Here is a 12,379-nt window from a genome sequence, read left to right on the forward strand (position 1 = left end):
AAAGCCTTAAAGCTAGCAGATACAAAGGACGACTGCAGCCTGAATCAGTTCTCTTTTCAGCAGCTTCAATATGGCCAGCAGAGATTGCCGCTCAAAGGAAAAGCACAACATGCACTTCCCATTTTAGGAGGCAAAGCTATGGATGAAGCAAGGATATGCTATTATAGGTTCAGGCTCTGCAGCAGAAAGTACTTAGTGCACACATGCATATATTGTGCGGGAGCATACAAATCAATTCATGCACTAACACATATTGATTTGGGCATTCATACTGTCGAGATATGTAAACATGTAGAGATGTTAAGAGTGTGCAGACTCCTACATTCTGATCTAAAAAATAGTTTTTAACCAAACTACTCTGCTTAAGTTGCATTTTCTGCACAGACTGCTGTAGTGCAGGGAGATGGTTTGTGGCGGCAGCATGCATTGGACAGTATTGATTTGCTAATAGCATCTTCAGTAGACTGGGAGCTATACTGAAGGTAGGATAGAGTCATGTAAGTAGCACAGAGCCTGAGGCCCCTGAGTTCAGCTCGAAGCGTCACAGCCAATTCCACAGGATTATGGCTTGATGGGTTCTCTAGAAAGAGCGCAGACCCTTGAGGTCGCTCTGTAAAAGGTCATCCTTTCCATTTTCTGAGAACTGCTCATGTGCACCAGTTCGATAATGTTCAGAAAAATCAGCTTATAAATGATTTATAATTGATTATTAAGAGTCAAGTTAAGTAATTTTTTCCGTTACTTTCCACCTGTGGCATTGTCGAAGCAAAACTAAGGCAGTCAGTGCTGAAGACGATGAGTTCTCTACATTAATTTATGGCAGGCTGGAGCTTTTGATATGTCTCATATGATTGTGGTTTTATGAAATCATTTTTGGTAAAAGATATTCTAATTATTTGAAATGATTGATGCTCACTAATGTCGCAGTATATCTGTGCTGTTTGTAATGATGTTTGAAAACCTGCAGTATAACGGAACATCTAACTGTGGTAAATAGATTGGAGGGTGTGGATGACCTTTCATAATGACAGGTTTCCTTTTTCTGTTCACTGTTAAACCTTACTATTAAATCCCTATTACTCTATTAATGGCTCACACAACCAAACGTATAATAGCGCAGTCTTGTTAACATCTCTCCTGTCTGTGTATTGCAGACACACCTGTGTGTTACCAGGTGGAGGGCAGCCGGCAGGCCCTGAGGGTCACCCTGTACCTGGACAGCTGTCACTTCAGTGAGCTGCCCAGTCGGCTGCAGAACGGAGGCAGCCTGAAGCTCCACACTGTCCTTTTCACCAGGGGTAAGACTGAGTAGACTGGGACAGAGCATCTGGGGATAAAACTGGAAGTTCAGTGTGTAGACAAATGGGTACAGCATGACACAACTGTGGCACATGAGGCTGGGGGTTGTTTTTTTGTACTACTCAAGTACCAAATCAATAGTTGTATACAGAAAGTAAAAAAAGAATTGTGTCTAAAATGATGGTTGAATTAGGTATGAACTGATTTTAAAGGAGAAGTCAATGGTTGATCAATTTAAATGCACATCACACTGTTAGAGTCAATGGAGTACATGTAGGGTGGACATCAAAATCAATTCTATGCACTGTACATTAAGTTGCATCATTTTAAAATGCAGTCAATGCATTATGCAGCCTCTCAGCCTCCTATACATGCACAGTTTCTGATAGCTTTTATTGGGTTAGATTGGCGCCTTTTATTGACAATTTAAAACGCCTCGCCTTTACGTTCTCCTTTGCTGCCAGGCTCCCTCTAGCTCTCCATCACACTCAGCTGGCCTGGTATGAATGGACAGCATTATGCATCAAGCCTGTCTGCCAAATAGCCATTAATTTTCCATAGACAAGTGCCAGTTGGAACACTAACCCAATGAGCGAGCTCATATTGCTCTCATGTACTTAAATGTGGAGCAAAGTGCTGCAACACAGCTTCAGAGCCTTTGAGCAGTGGTGATCTGTGAATGAACAGTACCACCTACTGGAAAATAGTCTGTGGTGCAGGTTGGGGAGGAGTATGGAGCACTTGGTGGTGTTGCAGATGCTGAAGTTTGTGGCTATCTCTGTTTGCATCATACTTTATGTCCTCATTTACATGAAGATCCTCTTAAGTAAGGCGATTTTGGGCAATCCTCTCAGTTTTTATAATATTATTATACAGTCCTCAGTATGATTATTTTTCAGGCTAGAGGTAAGATTAATATGATGTTCATGTCAGTTTAAGGGATAATGATGATGTTTGTATATGTGAGGGTGAAAGTGGAGGGTATGAAATTATGCAATCATACAATTATGCCCATGTGTGGTGATTGAAATGCCTCCTGGTTGTTTTATCCAGCACTGGAGCGTCCAGAGGGAGTGTCCCAGCAGGACTGCGCAGCCATGGAGGAGTTCCAGCAGCGCACCAGCGCTGTCTCTCTAGAGAAGGTCAAGGCCTACTACCGCAGACTCAGGTACACTATGCTATGCACTGCATCACAGCCCTCCAGCGTCTTACTCACTCACACACAGGATATATTTCACCTTAGAAGGGAGAGCTCACCCTCTGGTATTGCATAAGCAAGCAGAAAGTACACTTTGTGTGTGGTTTTACTTTCCTTTTAACTGTTTTCAAGGTCTTGAAATTTTCAAGGTGAGAGCTGTATAATTTATAATGAACTTTCTTGCACAGTCCCACATCAGTTAATAGGATTTTGTTGGCTACATGAGTGGCTCATTCAGTGATGCCAAATGGGTCCTTCAGATTGACTTTTTCTCATACATCAGCATGTGTAGTTTTTACTTTCATATGGATCTGGTTATAGTCCAAGTACAATCAATGTTTTGAATCATTTTGCTCATTTCTATTTGAAAAAAAAATGATCATCATAGTTATTAAATATATGCGCAAGATGTTTAGAAAATCATAAGTGTACAGTAAAATCTCAAGTATTTCAAGAAGTGTTAAATTGTGATGAAGCATTTTCAAAAGATTTACAGAGCTACTTAAGTTATCGCCCTGTTATATATTCATGTTTTTTTAATTGCCTGTTAATAGGTCATGATTTCTGATATGTGCACACTTATTACCACGAAATGACTCGTGCAACATCAATAAATGATAAAACATTAAGTGTAGCAGATGCATATTCTCCAAAGTGAAGCACTCTAGATGCTACAGTAGATGACTCAGCTCTCACATCGAGTGAGTCAGAGGAGAAAAAATCTGTACATTTCCAGAGGAGATGGAGAGTTTCTAATCCTGAAATATGTTTTTGTCCCAACAGGGCTTTCTATTTGGAGAAGTCCAACCTTCCAACAGACTCAAACACCACAGCAATGAAGATAGACCAGGTAAATATACTCTTATTCTGATACATTTCCCATTTACTGCTTTTGCTCTTTATGGTCTTTTATCACTAAACTTCTGTCCTGTTCTTGTAACATAAGTCCATTTTGTATATAATGTTGTGACTGAATATAAATGCAAGCACAGATACTGGGCCTTGAAGTTAGAGACCGTCAACCAAGCATTTCAAAAGTAAGATGAACTGGTGTCCTGTTCCTTCCACTGGAAACCCCCACTAGCTCGCCAACACTCCCCTATTAACTCCAACTAACCTCGACACGTCAACACTATAAACTGCTTCCATTTGAACCTGGAAATCCTAGTGTCCCAAACTGACTGTAGCTGAAATAGATTACAGTGATTAAAACTGAATAGAATATACCGTAGTTTCAATATATAGAGCCATATTCTCAAAGACTGCAGAGAGTTGAACCTCTTTGTGTCATTGGTTTGATGGTTTTCCCCCTATTTCTGCTGGTGCACAATCTTCACAAGTCACTTATTCTACTGCTGAATATTAGAAAAAATTCTAGAAAAAAAATGTATGATATTTACCTCAATTATTAGTACTAATTACTAGTATTTTGGATGAATAAAAAAAAAGAAAAATAATACATAAAACAAATTTCCACGGTGGAAACAAATGATACAGTCAACTAGTTTTTCCTCAGCTTGGTTTTACACAGCTTCTGATGCTCCATAGTAGTCTAAATGACTTGCTAAGATGTCCATCTTTGCGATATTATCTTGTCAGCACTTGATTTAACAGCTGACCCTCTCCAACCTTCACTGTTTCCCTAATAGCTGCTGCGACCCCTCAACACACTGGATGACCTCTGTCGACTAATGCAGTCCTACGTGAACGTGCGCCCGAGCGCCCAAGGCCACCCATCAGGTGTCAGCGTGCTCTGTGTGTCCTCCGAGCTGTGTAACCGCCTGGGAGCCTGCCACATCACCATGTGTGGTACAGGCATGCAGAGGTCAGCCTGGCAACAAGCCAACATTATTATACTGCTTGTGAAGTACCACTAGACTGTCAGCTGGAATAAAGATTAACATAGTGCAGAGTGGATGACATGCACCACTAAACAAGAGCAGCGCAGCCTCGCCTCATTGTCTGGATAAATTTTTACTCAGAGGTGTCCTGCAGGTGCACATCAACACAGAGTTGACTTTTTGCCTTTTTGTTCTTTGCAGATCTACCCTAAATGTGACACTGGAGCAGGCCATGATCTTAGCCAGGAACCACGGTCTCATGCCGCGCTGCATCATGCAGACCATGGATATAATGCGCAAACAGGTAAACCTCAGGGGCAGCAGAGATCCATCCAAGGGGTTGAATGTCCTCCCGCTAAAATGTAGCTTTTTGTACTGGAATTTTTCAAGTAGAAATAATTTCAATAAGCAGTTGGACTTCACAAAATGGTTTAAATCAGAATCATAATATGTAAGTGTATTTGATGTTCATTTTTCTATTCAATTTAAGGAATTGTTTTCCATAGTAATGCATGTAATGAGACAAATCCACAAGTCAGTGGACATATAGAATAAAAAACATTCAGTAACTCTATCTATGTGTTAGTTTTAAATACATTTTGCTCAGCAGTATTTCTTTAGAAAACAGTGTTTCATATATGATCATTTTAACAAATGACAATAATGTATGATCATATTGTCACTGTACAATTTTACTGGCAATTGATAAATGATAATACTTAATCATCCAGTCCAAATTTGAGTACATCAACAGTAAGAGTAGCTATTGTGATCTAAAATGTCTCTCACCTAGTCCACACATGAACCACCAATTCTTACTGCATAAATTTCCTTTGGCAGAATCATATCAAGAAAATCAAATCCTCTGAGTTACAGAAAGTACTTGTAGAGATTGTAGGTTTAGCCATTGTGGGTGATTGAGCTAACTGGAATAAGGCTATTGTGAAGTTTACAGCATTTCTCTCTTCTACCAGGGGGCGAGGGTTGAGCTCTCTGCTAAAAATCTCAAGGTCATGGACCAGATGACTCCATCATTCCCAAGGTATGGTATAAAACCACTTCCAGGCACATGTTCCCAGAACATCAATACACTAGAGCATCTCTGGTCTTAATTAAGGTGGATCCCCCTCATTTGATGTTTGTCTGTTTCGACAGGCTCTTCAAGCTGTGTTTGCCGCCCTCAGATGGAGAACTCTAAGAACTCTTCAGAGAGCTCATCAGAGAGAGGATGAATGTGGCAGAGGAAGATATGAGAGATGACATTAACAAGAGTTCGAGTCTCACTGCTTTCTTTCCACGAGACACTGCCAGTGGAAAGACCCTTGCCCCCTCGCTGCCTCAGTTATACAGGGATCATTCCACCATGGATACCACTAGAGTCTTCAGTGCAACATACAGGCTTAATGAAACTGTACAAATGACTAACGGCAGTTACCAGGGAGCACCTACAGAGAGACTGATGCAGCCTGAAACTCAAGACTAGTCATGTACTGTTTTACTGGGAAGCCCCCCTGATACAAGTATTATTGCTTTGGTTGTCTGTCTCCACAAAGCTGACATGAATGACTTGAAAACTGGTGCAAAATATTCACAACAGAAGTGAAAGGGAGCTGACAGTTTGAGGTCATAAAGAACACACCCACACAAGTGATTCTTATTAACTGGATATTAACCAAACTACCTGTAGCTGACTGTCATCCTAAATGCAAATGTTATCAGTTTTGCCTTGGACTGCAACTTCAGAGAGCTGTCTCTTTCTCTGTTGGCTGGTGCTCCCCAGGGCTCAATGTTTGGACCCCAAGTGAAGTAGAGTACTTATGAATACCCTGGTATTCATGTATGTTAGCTGGCTGAATCGATGCAGAAAGTCAAAGAATAGACAGAGAGATGGAAGTAGGGACTGAAGGACGGATGAAAAGATAGATGATGGGGGGTGGGGCTGCTCTTTCTTCAGCCCGTTGCATGTGGTTACTGTGCAATTACTGTAGGTTTAGTGTGAGTACTGTATTACTGCACTATATGAAGGATAGTTATTTATTGTGTCCGGAAGGAGCATTCTTATCCCTCACTTATTCTATATCAGGTATTAAAGAATCTAAAAGCATTCCAGCCTGCGTATTGAACAGTATTTAAAGGACCAATGGCATGCCATTTTTTTTAGACATAACTGCTTGTGTATTTTATTTATATGTGTGGACTTTTTATCATGTCAGGAAGTGTTACATTAATCTTCAGGGAGAGCGGGGGAGGGACGACGAACAGAAGCTAGCTAATCTGAATCAGGACAAAGGAAGCTAAAGCAAACGAAACGAGGCTGTTTGTCAATAAGCAGCCAAGTCAACAGGTTGGGATATTGAATCATTGTTAAATTATTAATATATTAATTAAAATGTACTAGTTGAAAGACCACCCTTCTGTTAACTATGACATTTTGATTTTTAAATTGGTTTTTACGTTGTCTTGGGATTATTGTATGTACTGTAGGTATTAAAACAAGCACAACGATTGGTCCATTCAAGTTGCAGTGTTAGCAAAATGTACTGTAAGCAGTTTGTGGATGGCGTTAACAAAGGGATCGTTTCAATACTGAAACACAGTAACAACATTTTACTGAAGATTTTAATTTCTTGTACATACAAACTTTAACAATGTCGGGGGGAAACATAGGTCGTGTCTCACAGCAGCAGAGTCGTGCTATAAATTAACTGGATTATTTTTATGGAGATAATATAAAACATTTTCTATTCATGAGTGAGCATTTGGAGAGAAGCTGTTTCTCTTTGCTGAGCGTAACCTCACTGACAACTTGTTGTTTTTGACTGATAAAAAGGTTCGACGTGCATTTCAAGAATCTGTTTTGACATGCTGCATTCATTAGGCCGATCACTTAGCCGTTTTAATTTATTTAAAAGCTGTCTGGCTCCAAATGAGCATGTCGGAATGGTCTGTACGCGTCCCTCAGCACGAGCATGGCCACTGTATATTTGCATCCCCCTGTCGGCATACTGTGTGAGACTCTGGATATTTGCATTACCATAATCTCCCTTTTCAAATTTGATCTTAATCTGAGCAGTGTGCATTATACGATCTCAGAGAGCAGGAGCAGTTCTCCATCTTTCGGTTTTAAGTGTGTGTCACCAGTTTAAATTAGCTAATGACTGCAGCATGTTGGTGTAGCTGGACAAAAAAAAAACCATGTCACTGATTACACGTTTATTTACATTATTCTAATGTTTCTGTACATACTTTATTTGCAATTTTATGTTGCTTGAAAATAACTGTACAAAGAATCTTTGTTGAATCTTTCTAAAAGTATAATTGTAAATGCAATCTTAACAAGATAGTAAATAAAAATGTTCACAGTATCACAATGGTTCCCTCTTGTCGAGGCGAGTTCATCTTGGAATTTCTCTGCTTTACATTGCGTCCGCATGTGTACGTTGCCTTTGGTCGACTGTATTTCGCTGTGTTTCCACATGATGACTCAGATGATTATCACATCTCGCACCATATCAGCTGGCTGTGACTAAGTGCTGCTGGAAGATAGGACTTCTGACTGAACCGGTGGGGGTTGTTTCCATTGACTCCTAATGTTGCTTCAAGTCGGAGTAAGCTCCTTAACCACGTCCTTCTTTCTGATAACTCCCTGCTGTACACTATAGAGATGTTTATCTGGTGATCAGCTAAGTGAGGGCTGACACGTCTTACTGATCTTTTTGAAAAATACTTTCAGATTTTGGCAAGTTTTGTCTGTGCCTGATTGAGACTGTAAACCTGACAAACACAGCTCAACATAGTCAAAGTGTCCATTATCCTGCACATCAGTATGAATATTCCATGAAGGTGCAGCCTCAAATGAAAAGTTTCCTTGCAGCTCTTCTCTGGAACCTGAGTAGAGGGGCTGAGAGGTTATCTCAGGATAGATTTTTTTTTTTTTTTTAGAAACAAGACACGTCCACTTCCCCCAACACATTAATGATCCTCTCTTCCTGATCAACTACCTGAGATTGTTTTGATCAAACGTACACACCAGTTGTTACTGCACTTGAAGGAGGCTGTTTGAATGCCTGATATAACTTTGCAATCTCACTCATCGCCTCTGTGTCGTTTTAATGACTGGACGCAGCCTTTCAACTTGCTGATGGCCAACGTGATCAGACTGTGGAGTGAAAATCCTGTGCATCCTTCTCCTCGCTGGCTCTGTCAGATGGCCGGAAGCAGCTAACGTAAAAGCATACACGGTGCAGTTTCGCACGATTATTGCAATTGGTTTTTTCGAGGGGGGGACCGACACCGACTGCGTTCAGCAGCAGCAGCACCAGCAGCAGCACACACCCCTCAGCAACGGTGATGCATCCCCGCGGCAAGGGCACGGACAACTCCTCGTCAGAGTCGTCTCGACTTTAGAATGGTGAAGAAATCCCTCAACGGCGGGGTTTACCCAACTCAAGCCGGAGAGAAGAAGCACAAAGTCGGGTTTGTCGGATTGGACCCGGGGGCTCCCGAATCCAGCAGGGATGGGGCGCTGCTCATTGCGGGTTCGGAAAGCACCAAGCGGAGCGGCATCCTCTGCAGACCGAGGTCCAGCATCTCCGCCGGGAGACCCAGACCGTCGAAGAAAAACGCCAGCTATAGGAAACTACAGAATTTCCTCTACAATGCGCTGGAGAGACCGCGGGGCTGGGCGTTCATCTACCACGCTTATGTGTAAGTCATGTCCGCATGTTGATTCTGTCGTCGTGGCCTTTTCTTTTTTATTTCACTCTGTCTGTCAGCGGGGAGGCTGACAGGGGAACCGCTGAGGAGTTTTGCGGGTTTTTTTTTTTTTTTTTATACGTCTACCTACATGAATCTGATGGTGCATTGAAGCTGCTGTAGCCTGATGGTAGGAGGGGTGTCACTTCACCTGCAGAACTCCTGCCGTAACTCCTCATACCGCAACTCATGCTTATGTCACACTGACGTGATGTAGTGTTGGCGATGATGCCCACATGTGCTCTCATGTTACTGTGGCGCTCTGATCACACTCCTCGTGTGTTGCGGCAGCGTTCAGGCTTCAGCACCGCTGCGCGCGGACAGCTCCGCACCGCGTCACCACTTCCACTAATTAACGTTGCGGTCCAGCTCTGCACAGTCATGTGGACTCACATACTTCCAGCATCTGGCCCTCAGAGGGAGTGTTCCGGACCCCGCAGACGGTCAGCAGGCAGCCTGTGAGCTCCCTGTGTCCGGAACATGATGCTCTGCCCGTCCAATACAAAATATTGACTCAGGTGAAGCCATCATAAATAATATAGTTCAGTGATCTGTGACCTCTGCCGGCTCAGTGGTCAGCACTGAGGCTAGCAACCACCAGGGACAAGAATCTCTCTGAGGAACAACGTCCAATAATCCTTTAAAGGAGCACTACGTAGTTTTAATGAGGAGAGAAAGAATTTCATTGACTGATTTTTTAAATTTTTTTTATGCCTAAACAAACAAACTCTTTGTTCAAAAGACTGAGTAAACGAATAAACAAACTTAAAGGCTTAAAGGACAACACAGTTTCATTTGGTGGACCCTGCCACCTTTCTAGATTCCAACAGTGTTCTGGGACCTTATTTTCCTCTGGGAACATCTTGTTTATTCACTTATGGAAAAAAAAATGTTTTCTGAGTTTGTATAGCTCATTAACATTGTAAATATAATACATTTTGAGTTTGGATTACTTCTCCAAAACTACATAGTGCCCCTTTAAAGTAGTACTGCAGCAAATTAATGGTGCACTTCCACAAACTTCATTCATTCAATAAATTCCTTTCCATTAAATTAAATTCCAATTCCATTCCTTAAATTATGATGGTGCTAAGGCACAGATACACAATAAATCCATAAATCAAATACAGTTAAAATCAAAGCTACACATTCATATACTTATATACGTATATACAAATGGAATTAAAGATTGATTTCATGCAGATAGGGGCAGCAAATCACCGAAGTATTAGTATGTAGCTGTCATGAGCAAACAGCTCAGTTAGCTGTGCGGGTAGCGAGCGCTGAGTGGTATTAAAAAAAAAGGCTAGCTGGTTGGCATGCTAACTTCAGTAGGCATCTCATCAACACAATACACAGATGTCTTTGATGCAATGTCACAACTAATTTCTTTTTTTATCCTTAATGCTAAAAGGTAAAATTGCAGATGTTGACATCGAGACAATACACAAGTAATAATAAGAACAAGAAAAAAGACAAAAGAATGACAATTTCCGTCGATTACCTTTGTAATAAAACCTTTGAATTGTCTAACCGGTATCAAAGAGGTCAGCTTGAAATCTTTTTGAGGCAATTTCCAATAATGCAGGTCACAATAACATAGAGCAGTTTTCTGAACCTGGAATGAATCATGGAACATGCAGGGCGAGCCATGTTCATAATGCCACAAACTCGGGAACTTTTATCTTCACCATAACTTGAGGCAATGTGACTGATTTTGGCTATAAATAAAATAAATCAATTAATTTGATTTGAACTTTATGGACAAGCTGTTCTCAGAGGGTATAAGGTCCTTAGAACACTTACTGAAGCTAGAACAGTGGCAGGGTCCGCCAAATATTTCAACAAGGATCTTTCTCTTCTGATTGAAATTTGGTCATAATCTGTGCAGCAGAGGTCAAGTTAAACAGACCTAGATCCTACATTTCCCATAATGCAACCAGTAGCATAGCATGTATCAGTTAAGCCCTCCCTGATTCCCTTGCCCGTACATGCCGCCAAACTCCACATCTCAGTCGCAGACATTGTGTTGACCAGTTGATTTCCTCCAATTACTCTTGATATTTTAAGAAAACGAGCTGAGTAGGACTCACAGATACTACTAACGTGGTGATTTCAGTGTGTTAGCCCACATATTTAAGCTCTGGGGCGGGTAAAGTGCGGTCGGTAGTTTAGCCCTCCAGTCATGCCTGAACCCTTCTGATACTGCATGCTTGGTAGTGAGGAGTTGAAATGGCCACAGCATTAAGGAATTCACTGTGCGCAGCATATCGACTCCCCGGAGACGGCTGGATGCCCAGAAGTAAGCCTGTGCTTTATCGTGAAACCACACACACACACACACACACACACACACACACACACACACACACACACACACACACGCGCCCTAGAGGTGCTTTTGAAAAATTAAGTGAATACTACAGCAGCCTGCTAAAACTCCTTCACCATTTGTTCTGCTTTTTGGGAGGTCTTTATTGGCCAGTGTTGCTCTTACAGGAGACGGTGCTAGAATCTAGTGCAGGCGGCAGGGATGTTTTAGCTTTTTGTAGGATAGTACAGAATCTGGAAGGCAAAGTACACCAAGCAACCTAGTTATAACGGGGTCAGTAGCATGTGTGCTGGCAAAAAACCCCAAAATCCTTTGGAAAGCTTGTTGCGGAATTGGTGCGCCACTGAAACCCAATACGGAGCTCTGACAGGGAACATGAGTGACCCGCCGATGCCATCGAGCCTGCAAGAGCCACGTCTGCATAGAGTAACCACAACTCTGCCCCTGTTCCATTCAGTCTGTTCTATACATTATTCATAGCCACCACACTTCATTTAATCTCCCAACTCTTCCAGGCAGCTGATTTATAAAACTATCATGCGCTGACTTCGGTCAAAATCTCCCCCCTCCTCCTCCATTCTTCAACTTATCTCCGCTCCAAAAGACAGCGTTTGACGAACAAAAGACGACGACGCTGCCATGAACCGACAAAGACGGCACTGCAGAACGTGCTCGCTCTCTGAAAATGGCTAATTCTATTTGACGGGCGTCCTCCTCAGATGTTTGGCAGGTGTTTTCTTCCTCGGGCTCGTTTGTAATGCACGTGTGATTGATCAATATGTGGAACATGAGTATATCCAGAGTGCCCTCTGCGTTGCCGCCTCCCATCTCTTTCCCTGTCTAGCTGTCTGAGGCCGAGCCCACAGTCCCCTTCGTGTTCAGTCGTTCAGTCAAAGAGGAGACCTCGTGAATCTAAATCTTTCGCATCTCGTAAAACGCAGCACACTGCGACTG

At 42.0% G+C, this 12,379-nt stretch overlaps 2 protein-coding genes across 13 annotated transcripts in view; both read left to right on the forward strand.

Moving 5' to 3' along the window:
- prex1 (phosphatidylinositol-3,4,5-trisphosphate-dependent Rac exchange factor 1) overlaps positions 1-7,711 on the forward strand; it is an 82,100-nt gene extending 74,389 nt beyond the window's left edge. Inside the window, exons 34-41 of one of the 3 annotated variants that reach the window (XM_030423009.1) lie at positions 1,155-1,298; positions 2,353-2,467; positions 3,281-3,347; positions 3,490-3,534; positions 4,147-4,322; positions 4,540-4,642; positions 5,313-5,380; positions 5,494-7,711. In XM_030423009.1, coding sequence (XP_030278869.1) covers positions 1,155-1,298; positions 2,353-2,467; positions 3,281-3,347; positions 3,490-3,534; positions 4,147-4,322; positions 4,540-4,642; positions 5,313-5,380; positions 5,494-5,536 — 761 coding nt within the window. In that variant the 3' untranslated portion in view covers positions 5,537-7,711. Of the gene's footprint in view, positions 1-1,154; positions 1,299-2,352; positions 2,468-3,280; positions 3,348-3,484; positions 3,535-4,146; positions 4,323-4,539; positions 4,643-5,312; positions 5,381-5,493 lie in introns of those variants that run through there. The other 2 variants (XM_030423010.1, XM_030423012.1) reach the window with 2 other exon arrangements.
- Positions 7,712-8,319: 608 nt separating this feature from the next.
- The window catches only part of kcnq2a (potassium voltage-gated channel, KQT-like subfamily, member 2a), a 36,357-nt gene continuing 32,297 nt past the window's right edge, over positions 8,320-12,379 (forward strand). For 3 of the 10 annotated variants that reach the window (XM_030423023.1, XM_030423024.1, XM_030423025.1), the window contains exon 1: positions 8,324-9,045. In XM_030423023.1, the coding sequence (XP_030278883.1) occupies positions 8,747-9,045 (299 nt within the window). In that variant the 5' untranslated portion in view covers positions 8,324-8,746. Of the gene's footprint in view, positions 9,046-12,379 lie in introns of all 10 variants that reach the window. The other 7 variants (XR_003984651.1, XM_030423029.1, XM_030423027.1 and 4 more) reach the window with 5 other exon arrangements.

Source organism: Sparus aurata, chromosome 7 (assembly GCF_900880675.1).
Source record: "Sparus aurata chromosome 7, fSpaAur1.1, whole genome shotgun sequence".
NCBI lineage: Eukaryota > Metazoa > Chordata > Actinopteri > Spariformes > Sparidae > Sparus > Sparus aurata.